This window comes from Barbus barbus, assembly GCF_936440315.1.
Source record: "Barbus barbus genome assembly, chromosome: 8".
NCBI lineage: Eukaryota > Metazoa > Chordata > Actinopteri > Cypriniformes > Cyprinidae > Barbus > Barbus barbus.
In genome coordinates, this window is record NC_136736.1 from 17,116,371 (window position 1) to 17,139,642 (window position 23,272).

At 37.4% G+C, this 23,272-nt stretch overlaps 1 protein-coding gene across 2 annotated transcripts in view; it reads left to right on the plus strand.

Annotated features, from left to right (window-relative positions):
• Positions 1-953: 953 nt before the first annotated feature.
• LOC306873920 (radixin) overlaps positions 954-23,272 on the plus strand; it is a 132,814-nt gene continuing 110,495 nt past the window's right edge. The window contains exons 1-2 of one of the 2 annotated variants that reach the window (XM_079423481.1): positions 954-1,192; positions 8,264-8,351. In XM_079423481.1, the coding sequence (XP_079279607.1) occupies positions 8,340-8,351 (12 nt within the window). In that variant the 5' untranslated portion in view covers positions 954-1,192; positions 8,264-8,339. Of the gene's footprint in view, positions 1,193-2,159; positions 2,179-8,263; positions 8,352-23,272 lie in introns of those variants that run through there. The other variant, XM_079423482.1, reaches the window with a different exon arrangement.

Sequence of the window (23,272 nt, forward strand, 5' to 3'; positions counted from 1 at the left end):
CCATTTTCAGGCTATACAATGTCCCTGTTGTCATAATCAACCTACCGGAAAATATTAAAAACAGTATCTCAGGAAACCTTAGTGTGAACAGTTAAGCAGTTTCAGCATCACAGTGACACTTTAAGGACAAATTGACACTAAATAGACAAAAGACAAAAATAGGATTCAACAGATGATACAAACAAACTTATACACAATTTATGCTATATGATAAAAATAATAGGCAAAAATGTAGTGTCCTAAATTAATTTGATCATGAGTAGCCTTATTATCATTGAATAAAATTTGCTTCAATGTACATTTTTAGTGATGTATGTGCATACTCAGTCAGTTGAGGGGCATCATACTTCATTCAGTAAAAATGCATAAAGACGCATAAAAATGTTTAACTTACCAAGAGCAAATAACAGAGAATAGGAACGACCCTCAGCTGACTACTTAGTGCACAATAATTATTTTTCACTAGATGGCACCACATAGGAGCTTTTGTAATAGGCTACTGTTTTAGTAAGAACACATTTTTTTACTTGCTTTTCAAACATAAGATACATTAACAAAGTCATTAACCTATTTTTTTTTCATATAGAGCTATTAACCACTGTTAGTAATGTTAATTAATAAAAACTTTTTATCCTTGTCAGCAAGAGTCCATGGGAGCTCCAGCGTCCCAAAACAAACCAACAAAACCGGGGTTAGAGTGTTGTTTCTTAGGCACTCAAACACTCAAACTCTTCGTGCATTTACGATACGTTGAATATTTAAAAAAGACTAGTTTATTTTTTTAATACGTAAATTTAACTAGGAACTTAACAGAGTAGTAGTGGTGGTGGAGGAGGTTATATGTGTAAATGAATTATACAGAGCATTAGGCTACATGTGTTGTAAATGATGGTGGGTTTCCGCTGGTGACCCCTCTAAATTCAAACTAACACTAACCAAACACGGAGGGGCGCACACCTCTATCAGCGAGCGAACCACGCCTCACGCTGCTTTCTAAAGCCGGCCATATTGATTATTCTAGCTAATCTCCTTGCGGTAGGTTGTACAGCTTCTGTAATCGTCACCGTTATAACAGCGTGCCATTGGATATACGGTGATCGCGACTTGGAAATAACAGTTCGCATTTATCTGGAGTGTGACTACATCTTGGGGGACATTTTCATTATTTTAGAAAACGCAGTGCATTCCTGAGGTGAGGTTTTTTTAAGGTTATTTTTGGGTATCTTGTCTTGAGCACGTTCTGCGTACTCTTTCTTTTAAAGGTGTCTCCTGCCTTTAAGCCGCCTCATTGGCACCACCTCCGCAGAAAGCAAAACAGCGTTTGCTGGTTTGTATGGACGGTCCACTAAGCCATTAAAAAAAACACAGCTTGTGTGCATAAGTCCAATAAATACCAATATAACATTTCAAAGGATAATGTAATTCAAGCTTTTAATACGAATGGCCTTGACAGGTTTGGATTGGAAGGAAAACCAGTTATGAAATTGTCGGTGACCTCTATTTAAATCTGTTTGCGGCACGTGTCATGGACACATTGTCGCAACGTAATTTTAATGTATTAAAAACATTATTGGCAACAGGCCTTGAGTATAACTGGCCACTGTAAAGGCAGATTGTTGGGTATCAGGCTACTTGTCTCAACTGAACTTCCCCCCTCACAGCTGTGTCTCTGATAAAGGTTAACGTTACATCTCAAACTGACTAGATGCTATTTATGTGCTATTTAGAGGCTTCAGAACGTTAAGAACAGCGCTGGTATTCGGTCGAAGAAGGCGAAATACTACCAGCTAATTTACATAGAGCCTAATCTCGTAATAGTGTTACTAGATTGCCTGTGGAAATGTTAATAATTAAGGTTAAGTAATAGTGCTGAGACAATGCTTCTGACTTGTTTTACTTGACTCACAATGCTTTAATTCTAATAGGGACACAGGATAACCCACAATTTATGAGACCTTCTAAAACGCCTTATTGAAACCTGTCGTTGTCAGCAGGGAGTCAGGGACTGCATGTGGTATATATTTAGCAAGGAAGAGCGTTCATGTATCAAGCGTCGTCGCTACGCAAATTCCTCAGCGTATGTAGCTAAAGAGAGCGTGAGGTTAGTGACATTGCGTATATATGTTCATGCATGCAGATTTCAGAGGACTGCAGACGTACGCTAGTTCATCCAACAAAGTGAGAAGAGGAGTGTGTGCTGCATTGGGCAGGGGTGAAATTTAAGCTTGACAACTGATGTTTAAATTCTGGTAGATATTAAAACTTCCTCTACCTAATCCCATGTCTATGTGAACTAATCATTGCAGGCTACAGTTTATGCTAGATTGTCTAGTTTATGCTACAGTTTATGCTAGATGTCAAAGGCTGAATAATATTTGTTCATATACAAATATACATATACATTCTTTCAAAATGGGTTTAACAATTGAATGCATTTCACAGAGACTGTAAAGTTTTGTAAAGATCAGATGTATGTAGTAGTATTTAGAAGATTTCAAGTGTGATTCCACTGTAGGTCACAACAGATGTGATTGAAGTGTTACTGTACAAATACATGCTATTTGTTTGAGACTAGCTGACTTTACATAAATTAAGTCATTCTTTTATAGGCTATATAATTTTTTAGGAAATTAACTGCATGCTTTTGTACCCCTGCCATCAATGTCTAAAATGCGTAACAACTAAAATAGGCCAACATTCTCAGTTTGTGTTTTAGTGTAAAGAAGAAAAATCAGATTAACATGATTAGGCCTACATCTGTCAGATGGAATCTGTGGGTCATTCTAATATTCCATTTACGTGTTTTTGTGTTACTCTTTGATGAACATTTGATGCTATAATATTAGTTCCAGGACCTGTGAGAGACCACTGAACTCATATTCAGTTGCATGCAGTATATCAGGGCTCGCAAAATCGCTAGCCCGACGTCCCGGGGCTGTTGCGTTTTCCAGTCGGGCTACCAAAATGTATCACTGCCCTGCCCGACGGGCTACCTTAAAATACAGGGCTCCCGCAGGTCCTTAAAAACTCTTCAATTTAGATGTATCAAACTTAAGGCCATAAAAAGTTTTAAAAACGTTAAATGATATTAGAAATGTCTTAATTATAATTTCAAGAGGTCTTACAGTTGGGGATGGAAAGATAAGAATGGCGACACGGCTGGATTAAACTTCAAAAGGCAATGATGTCATTGAATAAATATGAGCGCTGCACGTTTCAAATCAAAACACAACACGGATGTCTTTGTGAATGTATCTGAAGGGAAGCGACTGTCCTCAGAAACGTGTCGTTGGCATTTTCATTTCATCTTGCCTATAACGCCTGATAAAGCAGCGGGAGGTGCTGCTTTGTGTACTGGAAACCGCTATAGGCCTATTAAGCCGCTCACTGCTCCGGGTGTATGTTCACTACTGTGTGTACACTTGGATGGGTTAAATGCAGAGCACAAATTCCGAATATGGGTCACCATACTTGGCCACACACCACTTCCCCTTTCCTTCCTTCCCTAAAGCGCCACCTCGTGGCAGAGAATGAGTTTGCATCTCCAATAAGCCTTTCTTGCTGTTTATGGTCAGATGAATGCAAATATCGACCATTGTTTTTAAGCTGTAAACACAGAGTTGTAAATGAGAAAGCAGTTAATGTGCCTTCTAAAAATCTAATATTTATTCGTTTTACACTGTATTGGGATGCGGCGGATTGGGGGGAGGATCACGATGCCGACTTAACATTATGATGTCTATCAGCCATCGGCGATGGATGGTAGCATCGTCTATCGGCCCAACCCTATATGGCAAACATGTGGCGGGAGGGCTTCATTCAAACAAGTCGACGTAACCTACATATTCGAGTTAATGGATAAAAAACGATTTATCGCCGAGCCCTAAAATAAGCAGGTGTCCGTATTATTTTCAGCATTTGCAGCAGAGGGTGATCCTCTCAAAATGGCGGCGGCACTCCAGCTTGCAACGCAGCGTGACGTAGATTCACATTCTCTATACACTATATACATATATATATAAATAAATAAATAAATAAATACCGGCTGAAATATTTTGAAATAACTTGTACCCTACCTGATCGAAATCCAGTCTTTCACTGTCTTGTTAAAGATTTAAATCCTTGCCGCCAAGATGCTCCTCTGTCAGTCACAGAAAGTGAAACCTAAATCTATAGAGGTGGTTGGATTTATTCACACGTTAAAAATATTTATTAAAAGCTTCTTCAGGGCTCGACAGTGCGAGCATTTCACTCGCATTTGCGACTAAAAATAGATGTGTGCGAACTGGAAAATGTATTTAGGAGCACAAGTGCGAATACAAAACAGCCTAACTTATACAGTAGCCTATAACAAACGTATTAATTTATTCTGTTTATTTATGGAAAAATTGCGATGCAGCCTCATATGATTACTTTAGAACTTTAAAAAGGCAACGGTTTAATTTAAATGAGCACAGATGAGAAGAAAAGCGGAGTGAGTTAAAGTGAAGACGCGCTGAATGACGCACATTCGCCACTAGAGGGCGCTGCCGCTGCCGTTACCCCGGTAACCCAGTAAACAAATCAGCTGTGCTACTTTCCTAAAACTGTGTAAATAATGTTTCACACTCAGTCATTTAGATATTTATATTCGCTTTATTCTTCACAATAGCATCAAATAGTTCTTACTTAAAGACTTAATGAGCTATTTATTTTCAAACATTTTTTCTAACCTAAAACATGGCCCATCCACTGATCTATAATAGAGAACAGTGGGCCTATCTATATATCAACGACTGATTCGTTATTATTGTTCAGTAACACAAGTTCCATTAGTTAACATGAAAAAAACAATGACTGCATTTATTAATAATGCTATCTTAATTTCAACTTTTAATAATACATTATAAAATCAAAAGTTGTCTTAATATAATTATAACATTAACTAACATAGTTGTATTTTTTATTAATCAACATTAACAAAGAATATTAAAGGATTAGTTCACTTTTAAAAAAACTTTTGCTGATAATTTACTCACCCCCATGTCATCCAAGATGTCCATGTCTTTCTTTCTTCAGTCGAAAAGAAATTAAGGTTTTTGATGAAAACATTTCTCCATAAAATGGACTTCATTGGGACCCAAACGGTTCAAGGTCCAAATGACAGTTTCAGTGCAGCTTCAAAGGGCTTTAAACGATACCAGACGATGAATAAGGGTCTTCTCTAGCGAAACGATCGGTCATTTCAAAAATAAATAAAAAAGTTGAAGTTTTATAAGCACAAATGCTCGCCTTGCTCTGTTCTGTGATGCGCGTTCATGACGTCACGTAATACGCAATGACGTTGAAAAGGTCACGGTTGACTTAAGCGGAAGTACCGAGTCAGTGTTTACAAATGTGCGGAAGGAGGACCATATACACATATTCAAATGTCTTTGTGTCAGTTTATCGTTTAAAATGCCCATTTGTGAGTATCCTGGGTGTTTTAATATTAAAAAGCCTACTGACTCGGTACTTCCGCCTACCTCAACCGTGACCTTTTCAACGTCATTGCGTATTACGTGACGTCACGAACGCGCATCACAGAACAGAGCAAGGCGAGCATTTGTGCTTATAAAACTTAAACTTTTTTATTTATTTTTGAAATGACCGATCGTTTCGCTAGATAAGACCCTTATTCATCGTCTGGTATCGTTTAAAGCCCTTTGAAGCTGCACAGAAACTGTCATTTGGACCTTGAACCGTTTGGGTCCCAATGAAGTCCATTTTATGGAGAAATGTTTTCATCAAAAACCTTAACTTCTTTTCGACTGAAGAAAGAAAGACATGGACATCTTGGATGACATGGGGGTGAGTAAATTATTAGCAAAAGGTTTTTTAAAAGTGAACTAATCCTTTTTTAACTACTGCAACAATTAGCTATTGCACATTTTTAGTTAATGTTAACCTGCTTTAACTAATGTTAACAAATGGGACCTTACTTACCTATTGTTCTTTCGTTCATTTGAACAATCTTTTGCACTCTAATCTTGAAACACTTGTTTACTTTATATTTTTATGTATTTTTATAAAAGTATTTTAGTAAACTATCTTTAATAAAGTTATTTAACGTGTTAGGAGGACAACACTTTTTTTCACTTAGAAATTATATATTGTGATTTAAAAACAAAAACATATACCGTGACAAAAGCTTCAATGATTATTGTGAAAATTTTATACCGACACAGTTTAATAGGATTATAACTAATTACATAATTAGCCTATTAAATAGTGTCTGAAATAAAATTATTTAAAAACCTTGTGTACTTTCTGTATTCTGATAAATTAAATAATTGTGCTTGTAAATGTCTCTTTGTATCCCCTTATTAAGCTAAAACACCTAATTTGAAAAATTTGCATTGCGCCCCTACATTTTTTTTAATGCGCTCCTAAATTTTTTGACTTAGGAGCACATGTGCTCCTTGGGGAAAAGGTAAGCGTCAAGCCCTGTTCTTTCTTTTCAGATTCTTATTTACAACATTATCTTAATATATTACCTATATTTATATATAGTGAGGAAATATACAAGTATATGAACTTATCGAGAGAAAACTGATAGTTCTATGTAAAATCAGACATTTGAGCACCCCCATATAACCGAAATGGCATGATCATAACACCTCAGCGAATATTCGACTGTGAGATTGGGAGTCGAATCAGGCCCCTCCTATTGAATCTTCGACTATTCAGGGTCACCCCTACCTTACTTGCTCAGCGACTCCCAAATGATTCGCTCAACGATTAATTTTTCCAAAGCCCTCCTTTGCGTGATGCTAATCTGCGGTGATTGGTCCCATTTCCATTTCATCATGCCTGTAATGCCTGATAAAGCAGCGTTTGTGAGCGCAGTGCTACACAAAGTACAGCATTACCGGGGAAACAGCTATTCTTACCGCTCTAAAAGCAGCACTTAGTGGCAAAGAATGAATTTGCATTTTCATTCAGACCAACGCGAAAAGACCAACAAGTGGGCGGCCAATATGCTAATGTTTCATGTTGACGTCAACATGAAACGGTTTGGGATTCGTTTTAAAAAAACACTCATTTCAATGATTCAGTCGACTCTTTCTTTTGAGAGACAATAACTTCATATACAGTGCACTTTCAGATTTAAAACTTTTCAGTATGTTTTCATTCACTTAGAGCTGTTACACACTGCATGAAAGGTAATTTTCAAAAATCCATAATAGGGGCACTTTAAGGCTGAATGCATGGATTTACTGACACAATTTCAGTTTTCACCCAACTATTAACATTCACTTAAGACATAACCGGTTCTGTTCATGTGAATACTTCACACAACAGGCATTTTGACATAAATTTGAGTGCATCTGACCATTCATGCAAAACAAGACATGAAAGAGAATGTGACCACATGCTGTCTGATGCCCATTCTCACTCATTTGCAGTGTATTATGTAGTCTGTTTTTTTTTTTTTTTTTTCTTTGCCCATGTTAGCAGGTTAAACACTGCACACAGATCCATGTAGATGTGTTCGACTTGAAGCAGCGCAGCTAGACGGATCGCTGTGTGTCATCAAATACTGCGAGAGCTATAAGAGGGCGTCTCCTTATGCTTTCTCTCGCCGTACTTTGATGTCATACACAGATCGATCTTAAAATCAAACACACCTCTTTACTCTCGCGTGTCACGTGACAGAGTGTAATCGCAGCCTCGCCAGTTGAAAAATCGCGTTTTTTCATATCGCGATATTATCGCAAACGCAATTAATCGCTCAGCCCTACTTGGGTCTAATTTCATCGGGTCTGTCTCGGGTTGGGTTTATCTTTAAAAAAAACAATTTTATGCACATCAGGTTCGGCTAAGAAGTGATTCGGGTCAGATTTTAGGACCCGAGAAGACCTCTAACATACATACCACTCACAGACTGCATACACCCTTCAAGCGGATTATGTTTGTCAGTCAGCGCGAGCACAACACTGAGTCCTTTTTTTGACTGCATATTGCGCTTAACTCATCACGCATGGCATGTCCTACTCTTTATTTTCTCATTCATGCATGTTTCTTTATCAGTCTAAAGTTTCATTAACATAGTACTGTGCTATGCAGATATATTTACATGAATACTGCTCCTCTCTACTGAGACAAATATCTGTTCATATAATTTGATACTTGTCCTCATAGAGAACTGTTGTGAATGAAGTCAAGATGTCAACTTTTGTCTGGTGGAAATATAGAAGAATGTAGGAGTGTTCTTATTCAGTTTATCCCCTCCTTTTTTTAGGGGCCTACAATCCTGTGATAGAGGACAAGATTTTCTTCTTTTCTTGATTACGTGGGAAGGGAGGAGAGGAGACAAGATGCCGAAACCAGTAAGTATTTTTTATTGTTGTTTATTGGTTGCTAGTCTTCCTGGGGTCCTCAACTCAATCCAAAACAGACAATTGTACAAATAGTAAAAAAAAAAAAAATCACATCACAAACTATACATCTCAGCAGAAGCAGCACTGCATATTTATATCTTCACATGTTCTTCGAAATACATATGTACAGTTACTCTTTCTTATATCTATGGGAACCATATTCCAAGCAACAGAACCTCAAGAACGTCTTTTTCATCAAATTTGTTTGTGGACACGGTATCCCTACTCACTTGACGTGTTTTATAATCATGTCTAAGTCCCACATAAACTAGCTTTTCAAAGAAAAAACGAGTATGATACTTGAATACCTTATAAAAATATACCAACATTCGTAAATGTAATTTAACCTTCACCGGTAGCCACGATAACTTTCTATGCATATCACTAACATTGGCCCGAAACTGATAATGAAGCACTAGCCTGGCTGCTCTGTTCTGAAGCATCTGAAGTTTTTTAGGTGTTTGTCCACAGCACTTGACCATACCATAGGGCAGTACTCGAGATGCGATAAAACTAATGACTGTACCACATCTTTTAAAAGTGAAGATGGGATAAATGCAGAACATTTCCTGGCCACCGCTATACATTTACCCATAGTACTTTCTATATTATCTATATGTTTGGACCAGGACAACGTATTGTCAAGCATCACACCCAGCAACTTAACATGTTACATTTTCTATTGGCACCCCGTTAATAAATAAATTAAAATCGGCAGCTTTAGTCATACTATTTTTGTTACTAAAAACAATAAAAAAAAAATTCTAAATTTAAGATCAATTTATTTATTCGAACACACTTCGTAATTGTTAACAACTCATCACTTAAATTTTTCCAGAAGCTCAGTTAATGTATGTGCCGCGGAAAACATTGTAGAATCATCAGCATGCATAACTATATTTGCCTTATCAACAACATATGGTAAATCATTTATAAAAATGGAAAACAATAATGGACCTAAGCAACTACCCTGTGGTACACCACAGTAGATATTTGTAGCCTCCGAGAAAGATCCATTATAAAACACTCTCTGTTTTCTATTAGAAAGATAACTTCCAATCCAATCAAGAGCTCTGAGTGAAAAACCATAACATCTTAGTTTAGCAACAAGAATGTTATGATCAATAACATCAAAAGCTGCGGTATAGTCTAATAAGACAGCACCGACCAATTTCTTATCTAGGGTTGCTAACCATTCGTCTGTCATGTGTATAAGAGCAGTACTTGTGGAGTGTCCTGGTCTGTAACCATGTGCATTAGTAAATAATCCATTGATTCTAAAATATTGTAAAATTTGTTTAAAAATAATTTTCTCCAAGAGCTTGCTCAAAATAGGAAGAATACTAATTGGCCTACAAGCGCTTCCGTAGCCTGATGGCAAAAACTGAGAGACTTAGGAGGAGCTTCTTCCCCCAGGCCATCAGGCTCCTAAACTCTTAACTCTGTGTCATAACATCACATGACTCCATGTAAATATCACTATATCAGTAAGCTATTCATAATTTTTTCTACCTCATATTGCTGCCATTTAAATACCCTGTACAACTTTTTGCACATTCCTCTTATTACTATTTAAGTCAACAACATACTGACCTGCACATTTATATTTATATTTTTTATATTTTTATTTTATTCTTTTCTTTTTTCTACTTTTCTTTTTCTTAATATTTGTATACTTTATAATTGCACTGTCCTTGGAGCGGACCTGACCTACATTTCACTGCTGGTTATACTCTGTATAATTGTGTATGTGACAAATAAAACTCTTGAATCTTGAATCTTGAATTAGATCCTGTTTTTCCCTTTTTAATGGTATGATTTTAGATTCTTTCCATAGATTCAGATATACACCACTAAGCAAACATCTATTAAATATATGACAGATTGGTTGAGCGAGCTGATTAGCTACTGTATTTAGCAATTTGCCATCCAGATGATCAACTTTTTTATCATCTGGAATTGAAAGCAACATCTGTTCTGCTGTTTTGATCAATAGGATAAAATTAAAACAACATTTTATCTTTCATCATTTTAACAATAGGGATACACACTAATCGTGAATCATTAATATACATGTTAGAGCTTAAATTATTCACTTTATTAATGAAAAAAAGTGTTAAAATAATTAGCTATATCTAAGGGTTTAATGATAAACTGTCCCTCATTTTCCACACAGCCTTGAAAATTGTTTGTCTTTCTACACATTTCATTTAATGTTTTCCACAATTTCTTGCTGTCACCAGCTGCACATCTTATTTTATTCTTATAATATTTTATTTTTGATATAATTTAATTTTGTAACATTGTTTCTTAACTTACGATATAATTGTTTATTATGGTCATTTCTTGATTTCTGTGCAGCCTCCTTTGCCTTATCTCTTTGAAGCATTAATGACCTCAGATCATCATCGAGCCAAGGTTTTAGCTTTTACTGATCTTTTTGTAAGTGGAGCATATTTATCAATGAACTTATTTACTATATCCATAAACGTATTGAGGGCTACCTTGACATCTTTTTCTTGACATACTTCAGTCCATTGCACACTCTGAACTTCATTAATGAACAAATCTTTGTTGAATCTTTTATATGACCTGGATAATACAATCCTAGTACCTGATTTGGGAATTTTTGTCTTTTTGGTTATTGCAATCAAATTATGGTCACTACAGCCAATTGCGACTGATACTGCCTTAGAACACAATTCCTGATTGTTGGTAAATATGAGGTCAATGCAGCTAGAAGTACTAACATTGTTAACCTTCGTACTAATTCTTGTTGGTTGAGTAATCAACGGTGTAAGATTACAAACGTCAGCCATTGATCTTAACTTTTTTGTCAATGAGCAGTTTTTTAAAAGCCAATCAATATTGAAATCACCAAGTAAAAACAAGTCCTTATTTTCTTCTGTTACCCTATCCATATTTTCACATAGGATGTCCAAATATTGCACATTAGCATTGGGAGGCCGATAACAACAACCAACTAAAATTGGTTTGCAGTGTGAAACCGAGATCTCAACCCATATGACTTCAATGTAACTATTCATTGGGTCTTTCCTTAAAATAACTCCAAAATGTTCCTTAATATAAAAAGCTACTCCGCCTCCATATTTATCCCGATCTTTCCTATACAATTTATAACCATTAATCATAAGCTCAAGATTACTCATAGCTGAGTCTAGATGTGTCTCAGACAGTGCTAAAACTTGAATGTTATCTGAATTACATTTCCTCGCCACCTCATGTGTTTTATTCCTTAGGCTACATATATTTAAATGTGCAAAAATCAATCCTTTCTTTGACAACATCGATAAAAGAGACTATGTAGAATTGTCCTGCATCATAACAAAACCGTAAACAATGAGTAAATTGTAAGGATAATAATTACAAAATCATTCAAAAATTGCAGTCTGTTCGAATATTTCCAGTTCTGGGCAAGATGATTAACTTGTCATATTTCAGGATGGCTCTTTCACCTTTATCACGTGCAGCTATTCATTTAGGCAGTAGTTCCTTTCTTCTCAACTGAAGAGCCTCAAAGTCTTCATTAATAAAAATATTTGTACCCTTTAGCTTCTTGGCTGAAGACATGATAGGCTGTTTGTCTTTAAAGCGTAAAAGTTTAACAACAGTTTTTCTGGGCTTACCCCCCTCTTGATACTGTTCAATCCTCTTCGTTCAATTTCCATTTGAGTCATCTAGTCCCAATTTTCTTGAGAGAATTTCCCGAACTTTTACTTCAGATTTCATCCAGCTATCCCATCCACAATAATATTTGTCCTTCTCATCTGATTTTCAACATAATCCAGTTTGACAAGGATTCCGTCCAATTCCTCCTTTGATTTGATAACATCCTTTTCAAACTGCCTTATCTTTACATCAACATCCTTGTATCCAGTCATCAATCCACTTTATTTTGTGTGAATTCCAGACTGGCCTTAACATCTTGAATATCTCTGATCACTCCATCCAGTCTTTTGTTAGTTCCATCTGCTATCAGCTGGACAAAACTCTTGAAGTTGTCCTGTTGTTGATGAAGCACTCTCTCTGCTGTTCCATTAACTGAGTAAATGTACTTATTGTAACAAATGAGTCATCCTCAGGAGGTGAAGTTTTAGTTTGTTAGGGAGGCATGATGTCTTACCACGATGTACCCAAAAAATGCAAGGAGGTAGATGTTCAAGCCCCCCCCCCAATACAATACAATACAATACAATACAATAATTTTGTATTGGTTTTTATGGAAATTATAAGAATTTCTGTGACAGTTTCTATTGTATTGTTTTGTTCAGCAGGGTAACGATACTCATACTGTCCTGCACATTATTGACAATATTGAGCTGAAGCTTGACTTTGCAAATTTAAAATCGCAAATCAAATCGCAATCGCAATATCGGTCAAAAAAATCGTAATTAGATATTTTCCCCAAATCGCACAGCCCTAAGTGGGAGTGCAGATAGTAATTTGCTGCCTTACATCACTGGATATATGGCCAAGTGGGAATGCATTGACCAACAGCTCAGAGACTCAAACAACTTTGATTTAATAACTGCAGTGTTTCCCACAGGATTTTGTGAGCGTTGTGGCGGCAGGTGACATCACATATTAATGTGCATATTTATGACGTCATTGCGTCAAGTTTGCGTTTAGACGAGTTTTGGCACTTCAGATGTTCTGGATGCCCAATAAAGCTATTCACAGTATATTTTCTGTTGTCATACATAAAACAAGTAAATGGTAAACACGACCCATTAATACTACGTTAACCCTGGAATCACTCTCACTATACTCCTAAATCCTGATTTATAATCACGACATCGTCTGATAAAATCAACATACATCTAACTTGCACTAAAAAGCGACTATATGCAGTGGTTTTGGCTATATTACTGTTTTGTCTCATTCAAACTATGCACATATTAACAGACGAATTATGTTCATATCTAAAAGTCCAAAACGCTGTTTTGTAAATTAATTATTGACGATTTTGCTGCGTTACGGCAAACTGAATGCCCTGCTGCTCACTGCTCAGAACAGACGCCGAGAGAGGCGTCACTGCACCGGGAGAGTCAGACCTCACGCTCGCGGGGCAGTACTGGAGACATCTTCCAACTGAACGATAGCTAAGGTTTTTTAAAAAAAAAGTTGCTAGGTTTGTCAGTATGTACCTGTTATGGTAAAAAAGCCGGCAAAAGGGTCTGAAAGTGGTTAAATATTGTGCTAAAGTTCCAGCGCGCGTGTGTGTGTGTGTGTGAGAGAGAGAGAGACGCAGGAGCTTATGGCAGCGGTTCTGTATTCAAACGTCACTCAAACTTAAAGCTTTAAAATTATTCACTTTAAGGGGTCTAAAATAAAGAAAAGAGACACTTTTTTTTTGTTACTCCAGCACTTTATTATACTGAATGTCCTGTGATTTGTTTTTTTGTACTTGAGTGCAATACATTTTGGTTGAAAAAATGAGAATCGGGTAAGAGAATTGTGATTCACATTTTAGCAAGAATCGTGCAGTCCTACCCCGGATCATATCTGAGGATTGATTGGAGCATTTTGCTTTGAAAACGAGGCACAGTGACATGGAGAGTTCACAAAGAAACATTTGTTGAAAGATGAGGAGGTACTAGATATGACTGCAGCTGCATCACATTGTAAATAAATGATTTCATAATGCTTTGTCTGGAAATGACTTATTTCGTCAAAACACTGAAAACATGCAATAGCGAGGGGGCATTGATGCTGTTTACGATGCAATGATGTTAGCCAATCATAACAGTGGCTGATCCTGAGAAAAGCCTTAAAGGACCCGCCCCTTAAAAACAGCCTGTTTCTGAGAGAAGTTCAGAATGAGGGTTGAAAATCTTTTTTTTTCCATATTTATTTGAAAGTTGTGCAAAAAACTTTATTAACAAAAGTAAACCTCAAAGAACATAAAAAAAAAAAAATCCATGTCATGATCCCTTTTAATAATTATGAATTATGTGGTGTCACATCGGAGTAGTCGGGTATGTGTGCCCATTCTTAGATGCATATGGCTGGATGCAGTTTGTTTACTTTAGCAATAGACAATATTTGCCTATGCTTAAAGTTTAAAATAATAAATGGGGAAATAAAAGTCCGATAACGGATCATAAAATATATGATCATAAAAGCATAGACAGTTAGTGTTGAAAGGTGTTGATAAACGCTGGTAGCATTTTTGAGCATTTGATAACACTAAAGATTTGAAATGTAAACTTTCTTGTTTTTAATTTAGACCCAAAAGACACACAAGTAATTTGTAATTGTACCTACATCTGTTTACTTAAGCTTATATAACTATCATTAATTGGATACTCTATTAGAATCAGAAGAAGAATCTGAATGAGCTTTATTGGCCAAGTATGTTTTTGTTGAGTGTATGTGTTGAGTTATTACAGCATTAACTGGTCTGTGTCGACAGCTTGATGCAAACTCCTTTTTTTTTTTTTTTTTTTTTTTTTTTTTCAGTTGGGCTTTACTCGGAAGCTCATACACAACAGGAAACAGCAGGGGAAATTCATTCATTATAATTTTTGTGAATGCTATTACACTAAATACCTTTTTTTTTTTTTTTAAACCTTTTTTGTTTGTTTGTTTGTTTTTGCAAATACCATTTAAAAAAAAAAAAAAAAAAACTTTCACAGCACTACAAGAGCAGGCAAATAAGTGGACCACTTTAACCTCTGCCTCCATCAGTCTTCTGGTTATGTAACTCTGACATTCTTGCCTGGTCTCCTAGTGAATCCACCGCTGTGACTAGAGCAGTGGGAGTGTGTGAGGCTGAAATGTATTATTCATGTGAGTAACAGGGAAGGTCCCGTCACTCTTCTAAACCTACAATCCTGCCCTGCATGGGGTGATTTATGAACTAATAGACCTCCTAGAACGAGGCCCCACAAGCAGCCTTGTGTTTTTGTTTCCTCTGGTGGAATGGTGCAATGGTGAAATAGATCCCCGGGAAATTTGGGAATGTCTTGTTTGTCGTGTGTGTTTCATTGTTGCTGTGTGTGTGTGTGTGTGTGTGTTTTATTTATTTATTTTATAACACTTATGTTCGTACTGGTGTGATAATAGCGTGCATCACAACTGAGCAACAAACAAACAACTTTTAAACAAATACACACATACAAAACATGTATAGTTTGTAAAAATACACAGAAGTAAAAAAAAAAAAGAAACTTTTAAACGCATGGAAGTGAAGTGACATACTGCCAAGTATGGTGACCCATACTCGGAATTCGTGCTCTGCATTTAACCCATGCAACGTGCATGATTACGAGCAACCTTTGGATTACGAGTCCGACTCTCTAACCATTAGGCCACGACTTCCCCTTGATGTTGTGTATGTAAGTATAAAGTTATCTTTTTCAAATTACTATGTAACGTAAAACGTAATATTTAATTTAAAGGGAAAAAGGTTAATTAAGCTCAAAGGGAATCACTTATGATTTTATAGGGAATTTGAACAGAATCACCGTTTTACGGCTCATCACTGAGTCAGCACCAATTCAGTGGACGAGCCGTAACATCAACTCTGCACTGGATATTAAAATCAAAAATATAGTGAAAACACTATTTAATAGCACAGTAACAAGATCGGCAGATTAAGGCCCCGTCCACACGAAGACTGGTTTCTCTGTATACGCATACATTTTTTACCGTATAGGCGTATCGTCCACACGAAACCGGCATTTTCGAAGAGTGAAACCAATAATTTTTGAAACCGGGTCCCAGGGTGGATAAATTTGAAAACGCCGTTATCATGTTTTTGTGTGGACGGCGAATCCGTATATTTTCTGAAACGATGATGTCATCAGCCCACGTCTCGCCCCTAATCAGACACCGGTACATCACATAACAGCGACAACAACAATGTCAGACTACGTGCCTGTGTTCGTGCTGCAGAACCTACTGAGCTCATTAGCTTTATTAAAGCAAAATCTTCTGCTTCTTTGCTACTACGCTGAGCAACAAAAGATTGTGGACAACAACGTACGTCACATGCTCTTAGGTCCACCGTGGAGGGCAACCAGAAGGGCAACCAGGAGAAGATTTTGGATAAGACCTGGTAGAACCAGCAGTTGGTGGGACAACTTTGTCGGTGGCATTGTTGTGGAAGATGAATGGAGGGAGAACTTCCGCATGTCCAAAGCATCTGTCGTAACGCTGAGCGAAGAACTTAGTCCGTATATTGAAAAGCAAATGACAAACATGAGGGCACCAATTGACACGCTCAAAAAAGTTGCATTAACGCTTTATTACTTGAGCGATGAGGGACGGCTACGGAAGACTGTTACCTCTTTGGCGTGTCGCGACAGACTGTGTCACTTGTTGTCAGGCACACGTGCAAAGCGATCGCTATCCACCTAGGTCCAAAATACATCAAGTTGCCTTTTACAGAGTCCGAGGCTGAGGATCTGGTTTTAGGCTTCCATCGTGCTCTTGGCATGCCACAACGTTTGGGAGCCGTCGACGGCACCCACATCGAAATCAAGCAGCCATCTACCAAATCGATGGACTATATCAACAGGAAAGGCAAACATTCCCTTAACGTACAGGCTGTATGTGATTACAACTACAGATTTCTTGATGTTGTGATAAAGTGGCCAGGGAGCGTACACGATGCGCGGGTTTTTGCCAATTCAAAACTCAATACGTACTTAAAGACTGGCAAAATCCCTGCTCTGAAAAAGCAGATTGTGGACAATGAGGAGCCCATACCAATTTTTCTTCTTGGCGACCCAGCCTACCCTCTGCTCCTACTTGATGAAGGAATATGTAAACGGTGGCTCCACACCTCAAGAACAGTACTTTGGGCTATGTTTGTGTAGGGCACGGATGGTCATTGAGTGTGCATTTGGTCGCCTCAAGGCCAGATTTGCTGCACTGAAAAGGCCTATGGACATCAACTTGCAGGACCTGCCCCATGTCATTTACGCCTGCTTTGTTCTCCACAATTTTTGTGAGGACAGTAAGGAGACTGTGGCTGAACAATCTGTGTTGGGAGTAATACAAGGTGATAAAGAATTACAGCCTCCTACACAATGCAACAACTACCTCACAGACTGTAACGAGGGAGAGGGAAAGAGAGTGAGGAGAGTGCTTACCAAATACCTTGACCCTTAAAAATATGACTTGACAAGACCGACTGGTATTTTGTACATTCTCCTAATGTGAATTGTATGATGCTTATTTTGAAAGTGTTGTGTGAAATGTTCAATGAAAATAAATGACTGCAACCACTTTTTTTTTTTAATTGGAAAATAAAGCTTCAGTATAAATAAGAATGTGCAATCGGTCAAAGAACAAATAGAGCAGGTTTCATTGTATAAAGTGCACCAAAGTGAAAAAGTGCAGGCAACATACGAAAATACACAATAGCTACATACAACAGGTCAAAATTGTATAAAGTACAATAGTGCACCAAAGCGAAGCACACTGCAGTCACTCTGTGTCATCTTGCAGTAGTGCATGTCTGTATGAAAATGAGGTTTGTTGCTGTGGGGTGCTATGTGTTGGTGTAGGTGTGTATTGGTTTGCTGGTTGATTGGACCTAGGTGTGTGCATAAAGGTCGGTGTAGGTGGGTGTGGTGTTGTGTGCATGAATGATGGTGGGTGCCCTTGTAATTGCCCACTGCTGCTGTACGGGTGTACAAATTGGCGCTGGAACAACAAATCCCTCATCAAGGAAAACCCCTCCTGTATGGTGCTAGTTATGTTAGCAATGTTTGTATTGATCTGCAGCATGTTGTTGGAGTTGGTTCTAGCGCAGTCCTCCATCAACTCCAACATCCTCCTCTTTATTTGTAGGTCTTCCTCAGTAGGATCAGTCCGAACCTTCCTCTTCAGCCTGTCCCCTCTGTGGCTGTTCAACTTTGCCTTAAAATAAAGCACAGCAATATTACATTATTACTACTATTAAAATGTAAAAATGGGAGTAATAATTGTCAGGCTTTTCATAAAATTATCTAATATTTCATAGGAACATTAAAATGCAATTCCCTATTAATTTGTTGTGTCCCAAAATATGTAATAAACATGATTGTTTCATAACTGAAAGTGTAATTTTCATTTAAAATATTTTCCTGAGATGTTGAATTATAATAAATGAATTAAACATTTCTCAGATTAAAATTATAATTACAAAATATTGTACTTCCATATATATATTTCCATAACACTGATATAGTTCAATGTCAGTCATTTTTAAAGATTCAGGAGAGGAAGTGGTCATGATAAAACTTACAAACATTTGGTATCTCAAAAAAAGTCCTGAATGTGCTCTTTATAAGACATGTAGGTAAACTGACATATAGATCTCAAAAGAAATTCACTACAATATAATATACGCTACAAATGAAAAAAAAAAACCTCCATTTCACTCGCTAAGCTTAAAATCATGAGCCTACCTGGAGCAAATCCCTGCGCTGCTTTACAACCGCAGGAGGAATACAGTCAAGGGATTCATCAGTGGAGTTTGGAGAATCACCTGGCAGCTCCACTGTCGAAGTAGACGCCTCTTCCAGGTCACCCGTCTCGATTCCGGCGTCGATGGAGCGTGTAGCAGGCGACCCACCCCAGATCTCTTCACAAAGCTCATAAAATATGAGCACTACCCGTCCTTGTCCACTTCAACGCCCTGTGTCCACCGCCTGCCTGTATTTGCTACGTATGTTTAACTTGGCCGTGACTTGAGCTTTTGAAACTATTTTAGGATTGTGAGGGAAATCCTTCTCACCAGCTGGCTCCCTCTGATACTGTGCCTGAAACGCGTCCATTATATCGGAATATTTTGACTGACACGACTCCCAGTCAACATTTTCTTGGAGTTTAGTCGATTTGTAATTCAATGTAACTCTGAGTAGAAATTCTACTTCGTCGTCAGTCCATACAAACGACTCGAGTCTTGCTCTTGCCGCATTCGTCATGTTGTGTTGTATTCAGCGCGCAAGGTTTACGCGCATGCTCCAAGTCTTCTTCTCTGTTTTTTGTGTATCTCTGTGGCAGAATTACAGCGCCACATATTGGTCTGGCATGTGTACTACATCGTTTTCAGTCGGTTTCAGTGATTCCGTGTGGACGCAGATATTTCCTGAGACGACTCCGTTTTTACGGAATTTTTTTTAGAGCGAGGCAAAAAAAAAGATCGGATACGGAGAAACCCGTCTTCGTGTGGACGTAGCCTAAGACAATAACTTGTGAGCACTAATCGCAAGATACTTCTCTTTTCAATATAAATAAGATTTTATTTATATAAACCTAAGACATGTAAACTAATCTAACACATGAACACAAGCATTCACATGTTGCAGAAAGAGAGAAAGTGAGGAAAGGATGAGTTTAAGAGAATGAAAATGTGAAATCCCAAGTTTACAGCAATATGTGCAATTGCATAGACCTGAACAACCATCAATCACTTATTGAGTTTCTCCGTGAGGCTAAAATTTGTATTAAATGCACCAATTCAGTTAGAATCTGGAAGTTACTTGCTTGAATTGCCTGTGTTAAGGGGTTCCCTTGTGTCGTCGTCGTTGCAGGAAGGGGTTCTCTGAAGTTGCTGATTGGCTGGAAGTTCAATAGTCTTTGAAGTGACGTCTTGGGCATTGGCTGAAGATGCGGAGTTTGAAGTTTGAAGCGAGTGCAGTCGGAGCTGAACTTTGGAGCAAACTTACATTAGAACAGGAAACTCCACGGAAAGAAAAGAAACTAAAGTTAAAAAGAATAAAAGGATGTAACGAGGCTAGGTGGGTTTTCTTCTCATCGTGGTGTTAAGTAGCCGCTGGCATGTAGGCCAGAGCATGCTCAGAGAGCGCTAAAAGGCAGCGTCAAAACGCGGTGGCAAAAGTTGAAGCAAAAAAAGGAGAGAGAAGAGAAAAAAAAAGAGAGAGATTGATGGTGTCCTGAGTTTTTAAACTCTGCTTCTGGATACATCCCATCTGGTGTCTTGACCAATTAGATACTGTCCTGGCTCGGGGTGTTGCTTTGTTTCTCCACCCAATCAATAAATCAACATGTTATCTGATCAGTCACATGTCCAAACTTTACACACTCTTGCAAAGTATACTTTTAGATGTGATTTCTATAGCCAGAATATGATCCATTTGACACAGAATCAATTGGAAGAAACGTTTCAAGCTAGAATTGTCAAACTCATACCAAACATGAATATGAATCCTTCAGCTATTCGATAATGATTAAAAAGTCATACATATTTTATTAAAACATGATAGTCTAATGTGTGGATTACATACATAATATGGAGTGATGCATAAAAATGATTTGTTTCATTGAAATGAAAATGAAAGTCTTTTAATATGATTTTAGGTGCATATGGAAACGACAGTACAAAGGAATTTCAGTCTTGTTCTTTGTCTTGTATGGGGGAGACCTGCCCAAGAAAGTCTGTAGCTCGTGATTTCTATCACAGATTTATATGTGACGGCCATCTCTTTGACCATCAATCTTGATTACTTGCCCCCAAATTTGACGATCTCCTTCCTGAACATTTTCATTGGCCCCAGCACAAAACGCACAAAACTATTATTGTCATATAAAATTATTATTGTTTTTGACCCATTATATTGTATTCTACTAAAGCTTATTTTGACACTAAAAGTTTAGATACCAGTTGAATTTCACAATTCTCAATTTCGATATCACAGCAAAAACTACTAGCCTAACAAACCCATCAGAGGTTATATTTTATTCACTGGTCTGAGGACGTTCAACCTGGCACAGGTGCTGCTTCTGCAGTTCTATTCTGCAGTCATAGAATCTGTCCTTTGCACTTCTGTAACTGTCTGGTTTGGCTCGGCTACCGAATCAGGCCTCAGAAGACTGCAGCAGGTAGTCCAGACTGCTGGGAGAATCATTGGTACACCCCTTCCCACTCTCCAGGAAATGTACATATCCAGAGTGAGTAAAAAGGCTGGTAAAATCCCCTCTCATCCAGGCCACTTTTTCTTTGAACTGTTGCCATCTGGTTGACGCTACAGAGTACTGAGGCACCAGAACAGCCAAGCACAAGCACAAAGATTATTTTCTTCAGGCCATCTACTTAATGAACAGTTAACTGTCCCCATTGTGCAATAATCATGAGCAATAGGCAACAGTATTTATACTTATTTTTATTTGGCATTAGGGATGGGACGATACACCTACCTCCCAATTAGATACTATCATGATACTTGGGTGCCGATATGATATGTATTGTTTTTTTTTTTGTTTTTGTTTTTTTAAAGAATTTAGATTCTACAAGTATTGCGATTCGATGTTGCTATTTTTGTTTTTAACTCTAGACCATGGGAAAAAGTTGAATGATACACTTAATATACAGACTTTCACAAAAAAAACCCCAAAAAACACACATCTTAGCAGTCACTATTGCGATTCGATATTACAATTTGTGATAGTAGGTCATTACACTTAAATCAAATCGTGACATGGACTAGTATCTGTAAATATTAAGCCGCAAAAGTTGTTCTGCGTGTCTCTGTATGAATGAATGGAGCAGACGCGCGTTTTTAAAAAAAAAAAATTTTTTTTTTTTTTACTACATACACTGAAGCACGGCTGATGCTCGCTGTGATTTCATTATCTGCCATGTCAATGAGGACATGAATACGTAACATCTCCAGAACTGCTCTGAGAGTCACTTCACAAGCATTTTACCGTTTCATTCGTCGTATCATATAGCTACACACACAGAAATGTAAAGGTATTCAAGGCAACCCGTCAAAATAAAAGTTTATCTTAAAGACATTGTGCCAGAAATATATTACTGTTATTTAGTAGAATGTATATAGTACTATTACTACTGTTGAAAAAAATGTATAAATCTTTATTTTTAAAGAAATAATCACACAATTTTGTGAAAGTTTTTCGAAAAAACTTGAAACACAATTTTAAATAAATATAAAGAATGGCATTGGTTTTTGTACATTTTATTTTTGTTTGACTTTATTAATAAAAATAGTAGGTTTTTCATTAGCATGTTTTTGTTTTGCTTTGGTACCGAGAACCGTGGATTTTCACTGGTATCGATACTGGATACTGAAATTTTGGTACCGTGACAACACTACATACAGTGTATAAAGTACCTTGAACCATGAAACTTTAAAGTACCAAAACCCTGAACTTGCGGATGAATAGAAGTCAAATGTTCAACAAAATGAGCAGAAAAAAATACTTTCAGAAATAAAATAAAGTGCACTGTTACTTTGCATACCGTTTTAGTCATGTTTTCCCGGCATTCAAAACATGAAGGTGCAGAAAGAACTCTGGAATATGTTTGATCCTAGTCATTGTTTTGCTTTCTCGCGCCGGCTTTAAATGTATATGACGTCATCTAATGCAGAGGCACTGCGCACGCAGAACGATCATTGTATGACATCAAAGCACCGCGGGAGCTACGGAGAACAGACGCTCTGCACGCTGCTGCTCCAAGTCGAACACACCTATACATTTCGCCCTCTGTTGGAATTACAAAGTGCTAACTTCTCCCCACCATCTCTTAGGAAAAATAAAATAATGAAATAAAAATCGATTTCTGAGGTAAACCAATCGATTTTTAAATTGTTTTAAAAAGAATCGCAATAGGTGAATCGATATTGTTTTTTTTGTTTTTTTTTCCTCCCACCCCTATTTGGCATACCTTTAGTCTTATTGACATTCCATTTTATATAATGAACCTGTATATACATATATTGTCAGTTTTGTTTTGAAAAGCTTTCAAGCTTTCAGTTTGCTTTCTCTTTGTCCTTTTGTGGGATGAACTTTAAAGACCGACAGCAGCTGGTAAATGTGGCTGCGGTCACTTTAAGCCATAATGCATGAATCCAATATGATACCCATCT